At 38.6% G+C, this 19,166-nt stretch overlaps 3 protein-coding genes across 5 annotated transcripts; all 3 read left to right on the top strand.

The window, feature by feature from the left end:
* Window positions 1-3: 3 nt before the first annotated feature.
* im:7136398 (schwannomin-interacting protein 1) lies at window positions 4-5,013 on the top strand. 2 transcript variants are annotated; one of them, XM_053646034.1, is made up of 7 exons: window positions 4-380; window positions 810-1,028; window positions 1,206-1,336; window positions 3,669-3,756; window positions 3,877-3,990; window positions 4,120-4,234; window positions 4,369-5,013. In XM_053646034.1, the coding sequence occupies exons 2-7, from the start codon at window positions 816-818 to the stop codon at window positions 4,467-4,469; spliced, it is 762 nt and encodes a 253-aa protein (XP_053502009.1). In that variant the 5' UTR covers window positions 4-380; window positions 810-815; the 3' UTR covers window positions 4,470-5,013. The 2 variants fall into 2 exon arrangements, with proteins under 2 accessions (XP_053502009.1, XP_053502008.1); XM_053646033.1 differs by having other exon boundaries at window positions 4,117-4,234.
* Window positions 5,014-5,077: 64 nt separating this feature from the next.
* On the top strand, window positions 5,078-9,839 carry LOC128620766 (P2Y purinoceptor 3). 2 transcript variants are annotated; one of them, XM_053646032.1, is made up of 2 exons: window positions 5,078-5,575; window positions 6,803-9,839. In XM_053646032.1, exon 2 carries the CDS (start codon window positions 6,970-6,972, stop codon window positions 8,251-8,253), a length of 1,284 nt encoding a protein of 427 aa, XP_053502007.1. In that variant the 5' UTR covers window positions 5,078-5,575; window positions 6,803-6,969; the 3' UTR covers window positions 8,254-9,839. The 2 variants fall into 2 exon arrangements, with proteins under 2 accessions (XP_053502007.1, XP_053502006.1); XM_053646031.1 differs by having other exon boundaries at window positions 5,078-6,450.
* Window positions 9,840-9,917: 78 nt separating this feature from the next.
* On the top strand, window positions 9,918-18,310 carry LOC128620247 (P2R1A-PPP2R2A-interacting phosphatase regulator 1). Its single transcript, XM_053645067.1, has 9 exons — window positions 9,918-10,618; window positions 15,561-15,645; window positions 15,721-15,777; window positions 15,934-15,980; window positions 16,086-16,143; window positions 16,229-16,296; window positions 17,186-17,241; window positions 17,402-17,486; window positions 17,617-18,310. Exons 1-9 carry the CDS (start codon window positions 10,518-10,520, stop codon window positions 17,732-17,734), a joined length of 675 nt encoding a protein of 224 aa, XP_053501042.1. The 5' UTR covers window positions 9,918-10,517; the 3' UTR covers window positions 17,735-18,310.
* Window positions 18,311-19,166: the final 856 nt, after the last annotated feature.

The following is a 19,166-nucleotide window of genomic DNA, read 5'->3' as shown; positions in this document are numbered from 1 at the left end:
CCCCTTCCACTTATTACTCCAGAAACTAACTAAAGCTCATGTGCTGGTCGTACAGTGCACATTTCAACGTGTCGAATGGTTTTTGAGCAAGAAACTGACGGGGGAAAGGAAACCAAACAAACAAACAAACAAACAAAACAACGTGGACGGAGCTTCTAAAGTTTAGCTTGAAACAAAACAGGGCCACGGAAGGATCTCGCGAGCGGGCGGGGCGGCGGGAAGTGTAAGATAGGGAGGGGGGGGTTTCCTCACACTGGAGGAATGATTAACTAATAAGACGCAATTAATTGAACTCTGTGAATTTATCCGCTTCGATGGATTGTCACTTTTGGACCGTAATGGCAGTTTATGTGTCAAGAACAGCGCTGCGATAAGGAGAGGTAAGGAACTGACTTCAAATCATCCGCCCCCTTAGAAAAACAGACTATGGCATGTGTGGTATGGTCCTCAGAACTTTCTCTAGCTGCATACTGATTATTTATTATTTAGGGAAAATGCCTGTCGCACATAAAGTTTTAAACGTTTTTTTTATCCTTAAAAAAAACAAAAAAACAGTGAAACTATCACTTTATAAACTGTCACTGTACGTTTGTGTGTGAGAGCACGATCCCCAGTGTTACACTAATACCCTATTACTAAACTATAGCCTAACTCTTAAAAGTTAGCCCTCTGTGTTTACATTTGGGTATGTTGTCTATTATATCAAAACCCTGAATTGAAGATGCAGAGCCATTAAGATGATTACTGATACATGAAGTTTCATTTAAGCACAAATGGTTTGTCTCAAATGACTTTGCCTCACTTACAAGGAGCACATGGACGAGGAGGTGGACGGCAGTGGGAAGGAAGAACAGAATGCTGATGACCCTGCTCTTCCTTGTGCCAGCCTTGTGGCACAGAACCAGCCTCAGCACCACCATGAGCTCTACACACAAGACCAGGACCTTCCCATCATGCACTGGGAGGATTTGAGTTTGCGAATAGCCGAGCTTGAGAAACAGGAGGAAGAGAGGAGGAAAAGAGCTGAGGTTTGAAGAACAGTCATTGAGCTGTCAAAGGTTTTATAAAGCCTACACTCTCAGGCATTATTGTCTTGTCTTATTCTGTCTGTCCCAATGTGAAACATTATCGAAGATAAAAAGCTACTGTAAAAAAAAAAACTGATCATAAATTCCATGTGGGTTTTTTTTGCAATATTATTCCAGTCCATGGGTTTAACAGACCAAGAACCAGTGCCAGGACCCTGGCCTCATGTAAAGCACCAGTCACTTAACAGAAAGCAGTGGGAAGATGCAGGTGATCTTGGAGGACATCGTTTTCCATGCATTACATCTCGGTATGCCGTGACTGCTTTTTAACTACATCCCAAATCATAGACCCAGGGTGTTCACAAAATCCTCTGGGTTCATAGTGATGTTGAGGGGTTCATGAGATTGTGATAGATTATGACTTTGTATTTAAAACGTCACAAAACTGGTTGACTGAAATAACTGTTTAATAGAATATGCTAAACATTGTTTTCAGGCCACAGATTATTGTAGGACACAGTTAGATAATTAGCTAAAATATATGCTTTGTAGCAAAAACAGGTTCATTTTAAAAAGCTTGTAAACTAGCTTAAAATGGACAGATATGAAAATAAATCTTTAACAAGCATATGAAGGTATAAAGGTTTTATTTAAATAGAAAAAAAAAGAAAAAAACCATGGGAACCTGGCTACAAAACCAGACAAATACCTCAAAGCAAAGATGGCCTATTTATGTAAAAGTAGTTACAAATGTAATAATAAGAATACTTATATTATTACAAAACTGATATTCATATGTCACAAAAAGAAATAAACATGCTACAATTTAGCATTTATTATATTTATAAAAAGGACTTACAGTGCACTCCTCTAATATTGGCACCCTTGGTAAATATGAGCAAAGAAGCCTGTGAAAAATTATCTTTATTGTTTAACCTTTTGATCTTTTGTTCAAAACATTCAGAAAAATACTCTGCTCTCGTGGATGTCAAACAATTGCAAGCACAACACATGTTTATCCAAAACAGATCTCAAATATCTTTGTTAAATATAGGTGTGCAACAATTATTGACATCCTTTTAGTCAATAATTTGTGCTACCTCCCTTTGTCAAGATAACAGCTCTGAGTCTTCTCCTATAATGCCTGATATGGTTGGAGAACACATGGCAAGGGATCTGAGACCATTCCTCCATACAGAATCTCTCCAGATCCTTCACATTTCGAGGTCCACGCTGGTGGACTCTCCTCTTCAGTTCATCCCATAGGTATTTCTATGGGTTTCAAGTCAGGGGACTTGGATGTCCATGGCAGGAGCTTGATTTTGTGGTCAATAAACCATTTTTATATTGATTTTGAATTTGAAGCTTTCTGGCAGAGGCAGTCAGGTTTTCATTTACTATCTGTTCATATTTGATAGAGTCCATGATGCCATGTATCCTAACAAAATATCCAAGCCCTCTGGCAGAAAAAAAGCATTAAAGAACAACCATCAAATTTAACAATGGGCATGAGGTACTTTTCCATATGGCTACCTCTCTGTGTGCACCAAAACCATCTCTTTTGGTTTCATATGACCATAGAACCCGATCCTATTTGAGGTTCCAGTAGTGTCTGGCAAACTGAAAACGCTTGAGTTTGATTTTGGATGAGAATAGAGGCTTTTTTTTCCTGAAACCCTTCCAAACAACTTGTGGTGATGTAGGTGACTTCAGATTGTAGTTTAGGAGACTTTCTGACCCCAAGACGCAACTAACTTCTGCAATTCTCCAGCTGTGATCCTTGGAGATTTTTTGGCCACTCGAACCATCTTCTTCACAGTACATTGAGACAATATAGACACACCTCCATTTCCAGGTTGATTCATAACATTTCCAGTTAACTTCCTAATTATTGCCCTGATGGTGGAAATGGGCATTTTCAATGCTTGTGCTATTTTCTTATAGCCACTTCCCATTTTGTGAAGGTCAACAACCTTTTGCAGCACATCACAGCTATATTCCTTGGTTTTACCCATTGTTATGAATGACTAAGGGAATTTGGCCTATGTGTTATCTCATATTTATACCCCTGTGAAACAGGAAGTCATGGTTGAGCAATTTCCTGTTCCTAGTCACCCAGGTATACTAAAAAAGTACAATATCAGTGGGGATGTTCTTCAAATATACTTTTCTCAAATGAATTCATAGGGGTGCCTATAATTATTGCACACCTACATTTAACAATGATTTTTTTTTTTTTATAAATCTGTGTTGTGTTTTCAATTGTTTGATATCCATGAGAGCAGAGTACTTTTGTGAATTTTTTAAACAAAATATCAAAAGGTTAAACAATACAATTTTTCACAGACTTCTTTTCTCATATTTACCAAACGTGCCAATATTACTGGAGGGCACTATAGCAGTAAGCAAAATCACAAAGGATACTTGAGGCAAATAACAGGATCGAGGCATCCTGCTTCCCAATGCAGCATAGGTTAAAAAAATATCAGCATAGACCAGAGTATTTAATTGATCCCCAAGGCGAAATTTTGTAAACATCACTAGTGAATGACTTTATCACCTTTGATTATCTTTGTAACCCAGGTTTTAGGAAACATAATTTTGACAGATTTCATCACCACACTTAATCTGTGTTTATAGGTTTAACACTCCTAAAAACCTGCAGCTGTGTTTTATCAATGATAGTGAGAGCGATCAAGAGGGTGATGAAGGGGCATCCTTCAGAGAGGTGAACACAGTTCCAAAAATCACTTGCATTTGAAATGAACTGCTTTTCCTTAACTGCAATATATGTAATTACAGGATGGTATTATGCTAATAGGATGTTTCTTTGCTTTCTCATGGCCAGAGGCCACATGATTCACAGGGACAGGGGCGACAATCTGCCGGCCTGAAACAGGAAGTCAGAGCAGCTCTGAATGAGCTCCGAGATAAGCTTTGGGCTGAGCAGGGGCAGCAACAGGTGCCTTAAACACATTCCAGCTTTGCACAATATAATGCACTGTGATGTCATATCTGTGACTCATTCACTCTTTTGTGCTAGACTGTGTTTGTTCCTACATTGTTCTGGTGTGTTTTGATGATGCAGCAGCCAAGCCACAAGGACGTGAGCTTTAGGAGAAGAAAGCTTAGCCACAGTGACCTGCAAACCTGCTCTGTGCTTCAGCTAAATGCTCTCAGGACTTCCCTCCATGAAGACATTCAGGGTTAGTCTATCCTCCTCTTTGTTTCATGGGCTTTAACTATGCATTTTATTACTAAATACACAATAGTTAAGGTGGTAAGCATATGTTATAATGTGCAAAAATCTGTATTTGTGTGTAATTATTTAAACTTACAGATCTGAGCTCAGAATTAGTGAAGCATCTGGTGGTGAGGGACAATCTACGGACAAAGCAAGATGCCATGCTCCTGGATGTACAGGATATGACATCACTGTGACGCACATCAATCTATAATTAGCCTTTATTATAAAATAGTCTGCCGTATGATAGGCCTTTTTGGAATGATGGCCCTATATTACACCAGCAATTTATTGTCTAATATGTTTTTGTTTTCTACTTTACACTAACAAAGCCATATGATCCTGTTTGTCTTGATTCGCTTTTTTTGTGCTCACACAAATATTGCTTACTATGTGAATGTAATTATTTTAGTCACAAGTTTTATTGTGAGAAACTGTGCATGTGTGAAAGAGTAGCTAAACAAGCATGCTCTTCATGTTTTCAACATTTGTTTTACATTACCATCTGTAAAAACTGTGAAAGCTGCTATTAAATGTACGTGTGATCAGTAACTGCTTCATGGCAGTAAGAACTGCATGTAATATAATATAGCATCTGCTGAATATGGGGCTTCACGTTGTAAAAACACTAACACAACCTTTAAGTATTTTTCTTAAAATTTGACAATTAATATAACTGAATAAATTTGTAACGTTTACTTAACTCCTAAATGTGTGGGTGTTTTGCCAGCCTTTGTCATTTTTGAGATACTATACTATCAGTGCTTTCAAATGCATTGAGCTACATGTAACAATATTCACTGTTAACTACATCCATGGTTATTTTGCCGATTACATATCTAAGCAAAATCACTTTTTTTCAGTTCATTTATTCTAAGTGGTCATTTTGTTAACTGAAAAACAAAACAAAGAACAAATGAGGAGGGAGTAGGTTAGAGGTCGCAAGCAACCAATTGTATGCATTTAGGGTTAATATTTAAAGCATATGGGATATTCTTATTTCTTCTGTTTCAATATCTGTGTTTCCAAAGGTCCATCCATCCATTCATCCATCCATTTTCTGAACCGCTTATTCTACACAAGGTTGTGGATGAGCCTGGAACCTATCCCAGGGAACTCGGGGCACAAGGCAGGGGACACCCTGGAGGGGTGCCATCCCATCACAGGACACAATCGCACACACACACACTACGGCCAATTTGGAAATGCAAATCAGCCTACAATGCATGTCTTTGAACTGTGGGAGGAAGCTGGAGTACCCAGAGGAAACCTCCGAAGCACGGGGAGAACATGTGGAGTGGAGGTGAGAGGTGCGAGCCAAACATAAAACTTGCATAAAGTGCAAGTTTTCTTAATCATGTAGCCTATGCAATGACACCTAGTGTACTAACAGTTGCAAACGTTTTTATTTTTATTATTATTATTTAAGTTTATGTAATAACCTTTACCTTTTAATTCAAGAACCTTTAAACAAGAAGGAACATTAACCTTGCATTCTTGGCAGGTGTCTGACTGAAGCTTTGCACTTGAAAAGTCAAGGAGAAACATGCTCTAACTTACAAGCTCCTGAAGATCCACTTGCTACCTCATAGCATGTCTACTGAAGTGAATGTCAGTGTCTAATAAACATGATCTCTCAGCCTTGCACCGCTTAGCTGCTCAGCCAAGCAAAGTAAAACATGGTCTGAGAGAGTGAGAGCAAGAGAAAGATCAGAATAACAAGCAGCACATATGGACAGGAAACTGTTACTGTCTACAGCAAAAAACAAAAACAATAATAAAAAAAAGGTATTATAAAGTATATGTTGTATTTATGATGAGTTTAATGGATAGACAGATGGACAGTTTTCTTTGCAACTTATCTGTTCTGAATTCTTATACTACACAGACATTTTTGTTTACACAATTTTGTAAACAAACCAAAATATTCCTTGCTTCTCTTGCTATTTCTAAAGGGCAACACTGTATTGGGTTTCCTTTCAGCATTTCTGTCTGAATGAATAGATATTAATTATTTACCAAAGTGTACCTGTGAGACCACATGCAGTTGCAGCGTAAGAACAGTGTCCATGTCACAAACACTCGATATTTAGACATTGGCGTCTGTCCTCGGCGGAACTGTGGCATTTAAGTGTAGCTACAAAAACAGATTGAATGAATTGCTCATTTTCTAGATATGTAAGTATTTCCTGTTCAGTTTTCTATGGCAGATTAGTTCAGCAATTGAAGATCATTCAGATCTCAGGGTTTTTTTTTTAATGCAAGTAATAAGAACCTAGAAGTATGAATGAAGAGTTTGAAGTAAAAGCCTGTTACTGATTGAAAGGTTAATAGACCGAGTACGGCTGAATCAGCACAATAATTTGGTCAACATGAATTTCCTTTAGAGGTACATGACAGTCAGGACAAATGCTTAACACGTAATGTGATGAGGACATTCGAGTACTACAGATGAAATCTTGAAACTGAAGACTAAAGCGTGTCATTTAAAATGTTAATTACTTAAATACCATGTTTGTTTATTTTAAAGACTCTGGATTTCATTCAGCACTGGGGAAAATCTGAGGATTTACTATCAAGCTACTCAAACACAGGAATATGCAATCAGGACTAATCATTAGCAGTGAGGAAGAAATGTAGGATGAAGCTCTGTATCTATGCCATAAACAGCTGATCACTACTGCTTTCTCCAGCACCATGGCAGATGCTTTACTGGAGCAAGGCACAAACTCTAATTCCTCGAGTAACCAAACAGATTTCAGCTGCAGCAACGATGAGTCATACAAGTACATCATCTTACCCCTGTGCTACTCTATAACCTTCTTACTTAGTGTCGTCCTAAACTCCACTGTTCTCTTGCGCTCGTACCGTGGTGGTCGCCGATGGAATACCTCACTAATTTATATGGTTAACCTGGCATCCACGGACTTAATGTACAGCTTGTCTCTGCCGCTTCTTGTGGCAAGTTATGTCATGCATGACCATTGGGTGTTTGGGGATTTTATGTGCAGGCTGGTACGCTTCCTTTTTTATTTTAACCTCTACTGCAGCATCTTTTTCCTCACCTGCATCTCTGTGCACCGCTACATGGGTATCTGCCACCCTATCAGAACCATCACGCTGGAGAGCAAGCGTGCTGCAAAGAGCACCTGCGCTATGGTCTGGGTCGTGGTGTTCCTGCTCACCTGTCCAATCTTTCGTTTCGCTCAAACTGGTGACATGCCCAGAGACAATGGAACCACAGGACGTGGGCTAAACCAAGTGGACTCGGAGATGTATAAGAACTGCTTTGATGTTGCAACAGACACCGAGTTCTCTGAGTACGTTCCATATGGAATTGTTCTTCACCTTCTAGGCTTCTTTGTTCCCTTTACTGTCATTGCGTGGTGTTACTCGCAGGTGGTTCGAACCATCTTTCAGACCTTGCACCCTCAACCATATGTGCAAGAGGTTCATGATAATGAAAGAGGTCCCACCAATCAGACCTCAATCTCCGGCTCTCAGCATGCACCATATATCAGCAGGCGCCGCAAGTCCATCAAAACAATCATTACCATCACTTTCTTGTTCGCGCTGTGCTTCCTGCCATTCCACATCACCCGGACGCTGTACCTCATTCTTAAACAGAGAAACGCAGAGTGCCACACCATGCACGCTATCTCTGTCTGCTACAAAGTCACTCGACCCCTCGCGTCATTCAATTCATGGCTCAATGCTCTGCTCTACTTCCTCACTGGGGACAATAGCATCTCTTGCTGTGGACTGAGAGAAACCAGTCATCACATACACCATGTCTCACCATCAAGGGCTCTTGGAGGACTGAAAAAGGAGGTTGTAGCTGAAAAGGGAGAACAGGGTGAAAAACATACAAACCACAATCAAAACAGAGACTCCAAACCCTCAGGAATCGCAAAGCGGACTGTGAAAATGACCAAATCCTGTGCATGGTGGTTTTCCTATGAACTGTCTGTGTCTGAATAATACTGCTCCTGTATTTATTTTCTTAACTTTCTATTAAAAGAAAGTTTATCATATTCGTATTCAAGTTCTTTGTTCTGATGTAGTTGTATTTTATCACCTTACTGCTCAGTACATGACTATTTACCAGGCTGGAACAAGAACTTTATTTGCATCCTGCATTGAGCCTTTCTAATCTTGTGACAATGTATTATTTTTCATAATTGTGGTAATGCTGAGATGGCTTTAACTTAAACTGCTTATTAATTTGCTGTCCATTAATTATTTATTAAATGATTGTTTGCAACTAAAGCATTACAATGACTGATTTTTACATTCCTCTCCCTTAATTAATACAAGACCTACAATGCCTGTTAGCAAATGGAGTGTAATGAGATTGATTAATATATAATACCAGGTCAATAAATGAAAAGAAAACAGGAAGCAACGTTACTAATTCACAGCCCGTGACAATGTATGGTATTAATAGTTAAACTCTTTCCTGTCCGGATCTAAGCATAATCCATTAGTATTACTGAGGCATGACTTGTCATGTCACAGTCATGTGAAAAAATAAGTACACCCCATGGAAATGTTTGGCTTTTTTGACATATTTGGACACGTGTGACTGATCTGTTGTTGTTTTTTTTGATAATTTCAATTGTGAAAATTACTACAAAATGTCAATTTTATGTGTCATTGGATATAGTGTAACACCCATAGGATGTACTTATTTGGCACGTTTTCCTCTGCTTCAACATCCCACCTCTGTCCTGTGTGTGCAGAGTTTGCTTGTTCTCTCCGTGCTTCGGGGGTTTCCTCCGGGTACTACTGTTTCTTCCCCCAGTCCAAAGACATACGTTGTAGGTCGACTGGCCTTTCCAAATTGTCCGTAGCGTGTGAATGTGTGCGATTGTGGCCTGCGATGGGTCGGCACCCCGTCCAGGGTGTCCCCCGCCTTGTGCCCAGAGTTCCTTAGGATCCAGGCTCCACTGTGTCCCTCTGTAGAATAAACGGTATGGAAAATGGAACACATTCGTATTACTTTGACCTTTATGCGTGACCTCCCTGCATGTTTCATGGCATGAATTATAACTGCTGAACAAGATAAGCAATGCCTGTTTTGATCAACATTAATCAAATAAAATAAAAAAAATGGCTTTACAGATTTCTATATTTACATATTTTATCCAATATTTTGTTGTTTACCCCATATATCCACAAAACACACATGGTTGCTAGACCATAATAATGTAATATTTCCAATTAGGGGTCCACCTATGTCCAATTTTGGTAGAGTTTTAAACAGGAGGTCCACCGTCACAGGCCCTTCCACCTTTTACATCTTTATTCACAATGTCTGACGAGCTGTCTGTTGCCTATTGCTATTAAATGCACAATATACTTTAAAAATAAATACTGAATTGTATAAAAGTCAGTTTACATTCCCCTTAAACACCCCTTGTTTTAGATTTAGTAAGGTAAAGGAAAGTAAGCAGTATGAGAGCGTTAATCAGAAGAGCAGGCAGAGAAATCAGACGTGTCTATCGAGCTTGCAGTTTTCTTCATGGCCAGAGCGAGGTGGTGTTGTTGAAGAAGAAGACCATCACTATTTGGTTGCTGGTAATATATATATATATATATATATATATATATATATATATATATAAATGTTCTAAATTAACGAAAGCCAGACTGATTTGCGTTGCCGCTTCGCTTTAAAGAGGAAATTTGCGCACTCTTAATCGCATCAGTCTGATGAACTTGTTTTTACGGTTTGCGTGTCGGCATTATTCGGCTGTGTTCAAACTAGCACTTAAACTTGGGAAATAGCTGCGTGGCTAGCTAACTAGCCAGCTCTCTGGCTCACAGTCTTTTTTATTTGGGAATTTCGAATACAAATAAATAAATGTAACGTGAGGTGAAGAGTTTGCTGAAAGTTTCGCTAAGTGCCCAAACTACTTCTGACCGGTGTGTGCGAGTGGCTGTTAAACCTGTCGGAGCTAGTCCTGAACTTACTTCAGCAATAACCCGAAGAACTAGTTAGGGGAGTTTTGTACACCGTGGTGCTGTGTTCAAACCGGACAACTTCTAACAGAATGCGACTGATAAGGGACCACTTGAAATAATCCCCACTCAGTATCAGGCGGCTTTAAATTGGACCAAGCACTTTTAGCGTGCGGCCTGCTGGTCAGGCTTTCGCCGCACTAGAGTTTAAGCTCTCGCCACTGTGGAGCGCGCTCAGTCCGGCTGCCTGCTTCAAACATACTCCGGCCTGCCAACGAGCCATGGAGAGAATGGAAGTAGACCAGTGCGCAGGCGCAGCTGGAGGGAACGGGGGCGGGGCTTTACGGAGGTCCAACAGCGCCCCTATGATCACTAATGTCAGGTAAGAAAAGCACACATCTGCATGTACACACAGTGTGTTTTATACAGTCTCTTAAGTTATAATCACGCCCTCAGACATTGTGAAGGTATAATCAAGACCAGTGGTTCTTCAAGTGTGGTCTTTAAGAGTGTGTGAATTTATTATTACACCTTCCCTACACAGGTATGCGGAATATACACCAAATTCTTGCTCTACAAAATATGCCATCTGATTTAAAATGTGTTTTATATCATCTTGTCATTTATTTAGAATAATATCTTCAGATATGCTGTATAGCAATTGTTATATCTTTGCATATCTGTCAACTAGGTCAGGATTAATAATGGAATCACAGAGCCTTTAGTGTTGATTATACCATAATATAGGTTTTATAGGTTTGGAATTTTGCGTGTATATTTATTCGTCTGACAGATTTATACTTTTTTTTTTATCCAAAAATGTATGGTGGCCTGTAATTGCAACATGCATTAAAAAAAACAACAACAAAAAAAACAGCATCAAATCAGAAAACACAACATCAAAAGCAAAACCACTAGAATGACTGCAAAAATGCAACAGGAGAAATCACATCAACATTAAATCAAAATGGAAAGGGCACGTCCTTGTTTAACATCACGCGCTCATTGCTGATTGCGTACAGTCTGCGTCAGTACGAGAGACCAGAGAAATCAGACAGCTAGAGGATGTGTACAGGAAGACGAAATATCTAGCGATGCTGTTATTCATGCTTTTTTTTTAATCAAGGCCATTTACATGATGTTATTTTAGACATGCTGTCAACCTCGCGTTAAAAATGACTGTGGCAAATGCTATGTGGCAAATTACTGATCACTCTCAGCGGCACGGTTGTGGAAGAGTAATGGTTCATGGTCGGACTAGGGCTGCACGATTATGGCCAAAATGATAATCCGGATTATTTTGATCAATATTGAGATCTTGATTTTTTTATCACGATTATTCATTGATTTTAGGGACAACATATTTTTATTGCACTTTCACATTTAAATAAACAGACCACTGCTTTCATCTCCATGTTGTGCTACATTCCTGCTAATGTACAAATCTTTGCATCAAATTAGACTGATCCTTAAAGTGCATCATCTTGTAGAAGCAAAATATAAATAAAATTGTACCCAAAATATAGGATAAGTAAAAATAAAAATGCCATCAACCAAATGAAAATATGCAATCAAATAAAACAATATGCAACCAAATGAAAACAATTCAGGTGTATGCAGAAAAGGCAGTAACAGTGTTTACAGGAGGAGAGATGCAAAACAATTTCTTTTAGGAGCACTTGTGCTCCTAATTACAAAAATTTAGGAGCACAGTTGAAGTTGAGGGTTTTTTTAAATCTAATTAATTAATTAATTAATTTTTAGAGATGGTAACGTTAATGTGCCACAGTATAACACACAAGTAGGCATGAGAAAACTTGCGCTTGTCAATTATGACAGAATTTAGGAACATACTGTGAGCCATGACAAATTAATTTACCTTCTGATAAACTAAATGTAATGTTTTCAGTTGTATGCAAAAAAACACCGTTAACCTGTTTCACCTTGTAAACAAATACAATAAACATCAATGTTCAGTGTTTGAAGTCTGCTCCTCTTAAACATATTTAAAGCTACACTATTAGACATTTTCCACTGTCATGGTTCTGGGCTGGAGTCAGTTCTCAAACTGCTCTGTGCATATTGTGTATATATCTGAATAATCTCATATAGGATGTGATTGGGTGAGTTCATTTACCCGTCAGATGCAAAGTGCTTTACTTTAATGGTGTTCATTACTGATGCTCCGATCAGGATTTTTACAGCCGATACCGATCCAGATACCAATCTTTTTTTGTTTAAGCTTTAATCAGGAGGTCTGTCATAAACAGTTAAATGTAAGCTCTTTGCTCATGGTCACTGTTAATTGAGTTAAAATAATAGCAGTGAGAAATACTGTTAGTTAATTGATAAATAAACAAGCATAAAATATTTATTTTTAAATGTCTTAAATAATAGTCCTAATTAAAAGTAGATTAACACAAACATGATCCATATTAGGAAAAAGGCTAATAGCGTTCTAAGGAGATAACGAACTAAGCTTAATGTCAAATTGATATTAAATGCAACCCATAGTAATTAAACACCATTTATTTTCTCATTTTATTTATATTTTATGAAGTTATTATAATATCTATTTTTTATATTAAATGATTTACTTATAACTAAGCACATTTTCTGTCTTTATATTTTATTAGTTTTCTGTTTGTTTGTTTATCAGTTGCTCCTTTTAGATTGGTTCCCCAGTACAGTGTTGCCATGTCTGCTGATAATATTGTTTTTTGGGGGATTAAATCAGAACATGGAAATTGGAGCTAACTTTTCTAGTGATATCTGGCAACCCTGAGTTTAAATGAAGTGAATACACTATGTATTAGAGTTAGTGAAGAGCATGAAGGAGAGCAGCAGCGTACTCCTTCTGAACAGTTGCTAAGTTTGAATTAAACGCACCTTGTAGCGTTAGCATTATAATTAATTTACTCTGCCTGAAGCCGCTGTGTCTACACAAGTAGGGGAAAGTTCAGGTCATTTTGCGGGATCAATAAAAGATGGCGGTTTGTGATATCGGGAAGTTCAATGTTACGCTTCATCATAATGGCTTCTCTGCAGTATTTCCACACTTGTTCGGTTGACTGAGGAGATGAAAAGCAGTGTGAAAGTAACTGTTGCACGGTGTAGATGCATTTTTGAGTTGTAGTTTTTCTCCTGATTTTATTATACAACTCCGAACAGGTCACTTGCACCGGTGCAAATAAATATTTATTCATAGTCGCACAAAGTACTGTTCAGTCGCAAATGCGAGTGAAATGGTCGCACTGTAGAGCCCTGAGTTTATCTGCAAAGTTTTTTCCTGTTCGGCATGATGAGGTTTAATGTCCCCGACAACCTCTGTAGTGCCATTTAGCAACATGTTAGTGTCATGATTTATCCTAGCGCAAAGCGCTGAAGCTCGAAACGAAGCTGGCAGATCGAGGGCTAAAATGCTAACACCGTTTCCGGGTTTTGGCACTACAAACTGACGTCATCCCTGCGTCACTCTATGTGATTGGCTGTAAGTGTAGGAAGCGCTTGATTTGATCTGCAGCGGAGTTTTCTATGAGCAAAGGACGAACTTTAAACGTCAATATCGCAGTCGATCATGTTCATTTAATCGTGGGCAGTCAAAATCGTAATCGCGATCGATATCCGATTAATTGTGCAGCCCTAGGTCGCACTATCTGATGTCGCCCAGAAGTGGATTTATTCCCCTGTGAATCTGGTTCCTCTCAAGGTTTCTTCGTCATGCCATCTCAGAGAGTTCTGGCTTGCTCATTAAGGTTCTAAATCTACAGTTGTGCCCAAAAGTTTGCACACCCCTTGCAGAATCTGCTAAATCTTGATACTGTTAACAAAATAAGAGGGATCATAAATATCCCATGTTGTTTTTTATTTAGTACTGACTTGAATAAGCTATTTCACATAACAGATGTTTACATCTAGTCCACAAGACAAGATTATAGCTGAATTTATTTATAAATATTACCCTGTTCAAAAGTTTACTTACCTTTGATTCTTAATACTGTGTGTCAGTACTTGGATGATCCATGACTGTTTATTTACACCAATCATCCTGTTCAAAAGTTTACATCCTCCTGGCTCTTAATGTATCGTGTTGCCTTCTTGAGCATCAGTGAATGTTTGCACCTTTTGTAATAGTTGTGCACGAGTCCCTCAGTTGTCTGCAGTGTGAAAAGATGGATCTCAAAATCATATAGTCACTGCTGGAAAGGGGTCCAATATGCAAAAGATGCTGGAAAAGCAAAGAATGCGCAGGACCTCGAGGATTTTTCTGAAGAACAGTGGGCAGTTTAACTGCTCAGGACAAACAAGGGACTCATGAACAACTATCACAAATCATAAACACAGTCGTGGATCGTCCAGGTAGCGACACAGTGTTTTAAGAATCAAGTGTATGTAAACTTTTGAACGGGGTAATTTTTATAATTTCAGCTATAATCTTGTCTTGTGGACTATATGTAAACATCTGTTATGTGAAATAGCTTATTCAGGACAGGACTAAATAAAACAACATGGGATTTTTATGATCCCCTTATTTTGTTAAGAGTATTAAGATTTAGCAGATTCTGCAAGGGGTGTGCAAACTTTTGGGCACAACTGTATATCCGGATTTCTCTGAAACTGCTTTGGGATGGTGTCTATTGTTAAGCACTGTACGAATCAAATTAAATTGAATTGAAAACATGCCTAAAGGAAGCTGGGTTATTAAGGGGAGTAAAGGGAAAAGAATTATTAGTTGTTATAATAACATAAGTAACTTCGCATGAAATCATAGAGTAGCCTAGACAAACGCCTGAAAAGTGCAGTTGATTTTCCTTCATATATAGTCATACGTTTTATGAGCATGTTCAATAAGGATGCACTTTTTCCAAGTTAATGTTGATGTGTTTTCTGAATTTACTGTCGACTGTTGGTTTGGTTTGTTGTTGATCTGTTTTTGCATTCACAGACCACCGTAAAAATGACCCTGTGCTCGGACTGAATCCAGTGGAGGATTAGGCCACGGACAGAGATTGAACTGAATGAATTTCATTCGTGGCTTCCTGGAAGTGCTGAGATTTGAACTCTGTCTTCCAGTCACTAGCTCAGAAGTTAAACCAGTGTGGTGAAACTGTTATTCAGCACCAGAGTCTTGTGCAGTCTAGTGTTGCGTAATGAGAGTAGTTATTACGTGTCATAGGCTACTCGTGTAATCCTTTCTCAGATCTGATCACTGTACATGCTGAAGTAGCACAGCATACAGCGACAATTCTTTGACGTGACATGATGTGACTCGATTCTTCTGCAAACCTTTAACGACTTGCATGCCTCGTAAACTTTCCCAACAGTGATGGAATGACAGTGTTCAGCTCAAATACTTCGGCCCGGTATCGCCGGAGCAGTGTGTCTGTGAACCCAAGCTGCCCCTCTAGAGTGAGTGTTTATTTCTATAGCATTGACATTCATCGCCAAGAGAAAATCAATACATTGCCTTTTTTTTTGTTGTAGACCCTGCCTTTTTCTCCATTCTCCTTGTGCAGCGAGAGACCAGATCATAGGCGGCAGGTGAGATTAAAGTCTGCGGCATGGAACAATAGTGGTATTAATACTCCCGGTTAGTTAATCTGGTTCGATTTCCATGTTTAGGTGCATTTTGAGGTTTATTTTGAGAAACGGGCATATTATCTTTATTGTACTGACAGGGTTGTTTTTGTGCTGCAGATGGAGAATATGGAACTCACTCTCCGAGGGAGTTTACAGAGACTAAGGTAACCATATATTTCTCTAGATAATGTAGAATGAAACAGAATATATAACATCACAGCACACCGAGCAGTGTTTTATGTATGACTTTCTTTCTGTCTTTCTTATAGTGCCTCAGCTACAGTCCCCTCACCTCCTGGAACTCATTGGCATGGGCATCTATCACCAGTGAGTATGATGGACCGTTTCGATTGAATCACCTTTTTGATAATCTTTAAATCATTTTTTCTCCCTCACTCTCACTCTGTCATAGGATTTCCATTCCCAAGACTCTGGAGTCACTCCTAATTCTTCTCCCAGTCCAACAAGAAGGTTCAGGGGGTAGGTTTCATTGTACTACAAGCAAATTAATGTACGGAAAAAACGAGCATTTAATAGAGTACTTGCGTCTTTTTGGAATTTTGCATCGATTACAAGCTTAACGTTTGCTAAATGTTTGCTAAATGTACCGTTACTACTTAGAAAACCTTTTTTTTCTAATTTTTTATCTAATTTTATAGTAATTATTGACTTGTGCCATTACTATTATTAGATGAATTGTTGAGTTAATCTTTTTTCACATTTGAGCAGTTCTAAATATTTATTCACTGATTTCTATTCACCTCAGTCAGTTTTTATATCAGTACTTGCAGTTTGAATATTTTTTTCTCCACTAATGATTGTTTTGCCAAATAAATTGTTCTGCAATTTAAAAAAAAAGTTCAAATTAGGCTGGAAGAAAAGCCTGAAAGGGAAAGACAGAAAAACAGTAAACATGTGCATTTGCTTCTTCTTACTTAAGCAAGGTGAACTTTGACCTGTGAGTCTCAGTCTTGTAGCCAATAGAATAAATGAAGGTGTGACTGTGGTACCTTTTGTTGGTTTAAAAAAAAAACAATGGAAGAGCTGCTTATTATTACGTATCAGTCACATCAGACTTTTGCTTCGCTGTTTTCTTACTGCTGCTTTTTTTTCTACATCAGAAAAATAAAACCATCAGCCATCTCTTTCACCGGCATATGCTAGGGTTTCCGTGGTAAAATTCTGTTCGAGCTTTTCTGCCTGCTAGGATTTTCTCGTTAGAAATGCTGGCACCTCTGCAGTATGATCATATTTAACTCCAGTTACACACAGTAGAGGTTTGACCCTCCATATTTGTTGCATTCATCATGCAATTAGTATAGCACTTGAGAAACATCGTAATAGTGCATTGTTGCTGAATTTCCAACAGGGGGTCAGTGAGTTCATCCGTGAGATGGCCAGTGGTTGCACCTTTAAAAAGAAAAGGTAAGAACCGAGTCAAACTTGTATTAAGGATCTACATGAAATTTTTGTCCCAGGTGTAAAATATTCAGTGTGATATACAAATTGTTGCTAAAAATGAAATGTCTTAATGTCCCATTTAACATTACATTCTTGTTTTTTTTTTTTTGACCTGTGTGATCAGGTGGAGTGGAATCCGACGGTCCACCTAAAAAGCTCTTTGTTGCGGGAGTTACAGATCCTGGCCACATATCTAGTTGCACTGTCAGGTGAGGCCTTAAAAAAAGGGGGGGCGACGACGTCTGCTGTGCTAATGGTCAGCTTCGGAAATGATCTCATGTTTCATTTCCTCTCTTCTCTGTCTGCAGTGTTAATTTAGAGTTTTTCTTCTCTGTGCAGTGTTTCCCAGTCGATGGACTCTCCCTCAAGCGCTGTACCCGTATGTCCAAGCCCTCAGAACATCGCGCTCTCGCTTTCTCCCCCCTCGCCGTTTACATCCCAACACCCCAGCATCTAATTACCACATCGGTTCAACTCGCAACATAAGGACAACGTTTCCGTCTTTACACTCATCACATCCTGAACTTTTGTTCAGAACCGTGACCTGAGTTCAGCTCTCCATCTCACTACTTGGTGCTTTAAGGAGGAACGTATTCGGTTTTACGTTATTTGCAGAAGAATAAAAAAAAAACCTTTCAGTGGGAACTTTTGAGGAAGGTTTTATGTTGTCAGACTGAAGATGGAAATTGTGTCAATGCCAGGAATAGTGCAGTGCTAGTGCTGCCCAGTTTCATCTGATAATACTTCGTTTGCACCAGGGCAAGGGTTTCCTTGCATTTTTGTGAAATAATGTCAGGATTTACACGGAGTTATCATGTTGCCGCTAGTGTTTTAGTGATCGCTTTTTACACGTAAGGATTGGCTGTGAGCATGCAAATACACATCAAGGTTTTGCCTTCCATGGATTTAGTTTTTTTTTTTTTAAACAGGCTCTGAACATGCTTTTCTAATCTCATCCACAAGCAGTGAGGTCTTCCAAAAAGTATTTAAAAATAATTATATATATATATATATATATATATATATATATATATTAAGAAAAGATCCTTACATCACTAGACTGTTCAGGCCACAAGTGTGTTCATGTATGCTCTGTGTATGTTTTACAGTTGTTTTAAAGGGTCATTTTTACACATTTTATTATTTTATTAAAACCTTCCAACAACCCTTGGACTAGCAGTACGCCAGCCTGCTCTAAAGCTTGTCCTTCACCTTTGTTTTATATTTAATATGGAGGAAGAACAACAGAAGCAGTTTTCTCAAATATTCCCTTTTTATAAAATATGCCCAGAAAATGTTCACATTTCCTAGAACAGGCACAAGCATTTTATTAACAAAAAACGTTGCCATATTGTTTTTCAGGCTTGCAAACGCACCCATGTGACCGTAAGCTCGTAGTCAAGAAAACGAACACAAATGAAGCTACGCAAGCCGACCCACTGTAAAACCGGATCACATGTCACTAATAAGGCATGGTTGATAGATCTTTTTTTCCTTTTGCGCAGTGTTAAACATTATTAATGTAAGTTTCATTTATGTTACATAAGTGGGATCATATTTCCATGTTTTTGCTAGGGTTGTTGTAAAAAAAAATATAAACGGACTGACAGATGTACAGTGTTGCTGATTATGGCTGATTTTTATTATTTTTTGTGCTGACAAGTGCATTAATGGTTCCAGAGCAGTCTTTGAGCAGGACTGTTGTGGATCATGTGCATCATATACTGACTAGAAAACATCACCATTTGACCATGTTATATTTCAGACTAGCATCTCAGCAGCTAAATATTTCAACTTCCGCATCGATTCGACCTCGCAAAGATAAGAAGGAACTTTAGTGAAAGATTTCTTTAAACGTTCTTGCCTTTTCCTCGTTTTCTTTTAGCTTT

The sequence above is a fragment of the Ictalurus furcatus genome, chromosome 16 (genome assembly GCF_023375685.1).
Source record: "Ictalurus furcatus strain D&B chromosome 16, Billie_1.0, whole genome shotgun sequence".
Classification (NCBI taxonomy): Eukaryota; Metazoa; Chordata; class Actinopteri; order Siluriformes; family Ictaluridae; genus Ictalurus; species Ictalurus furcatus.
The sequence above is the reverse complement of the archived record's forward strand: the minus strand, read 5'-3'. Positions and strand labels throughout refer to the sequence as shown.

Bases quoted from the DNA above. Each gene is read 5' to 3' on its own strand.
- LOC128620247 (XM_053645067.1), top strand. From the start codon at position 10,518: ATGGAGAGAATGGAAGTAGACCAGTGCGCAGGCGCAGCTGGAGGGAAC. The intron at 16,144-16,228 runs GTGAGTATGATG...ACTCTGTCATAG, and splicing joins GGCATGGGCATCTATCACCA to GATTTCCATTCCCAAGACTC. The intron at 17,242-17,401 runs GTAAGAACCGAG...CTGTGTGATCAG, and splicing joins TGCACCTTTAAAAAGAAAAG to GTGGAGTGGAATCCGACGGT.
- LOC128620766 (XM_053646032.1), top strand. From the start codon at position 6,970: ATGGCAGATGCTTTACTGGAGCAAGGCACAAACTCTAATTCCTCGAGT.
- im:7136398 (XM_053646033.1), top strand. From the start codon at position 816: ATGGACGAGGAGGTGGACGGCAGTGGGAAGGAAGAACAGAATGCTGAT. The intron at 1,337-3,668 runs GTATGCCGTGAC...CTGTGTTTATAG, and splicing joins TTTCCATGCATTACATCTCG to GTTTAACACTCCTAAAAACC. The intron at 3,991-4,116 runs GTGCCTTAAACA...TTGATGATGCAG, and splicing joins CTGAGCAGGGGCAGCAACAG to CAGCCAAGCCACAAGGACGT.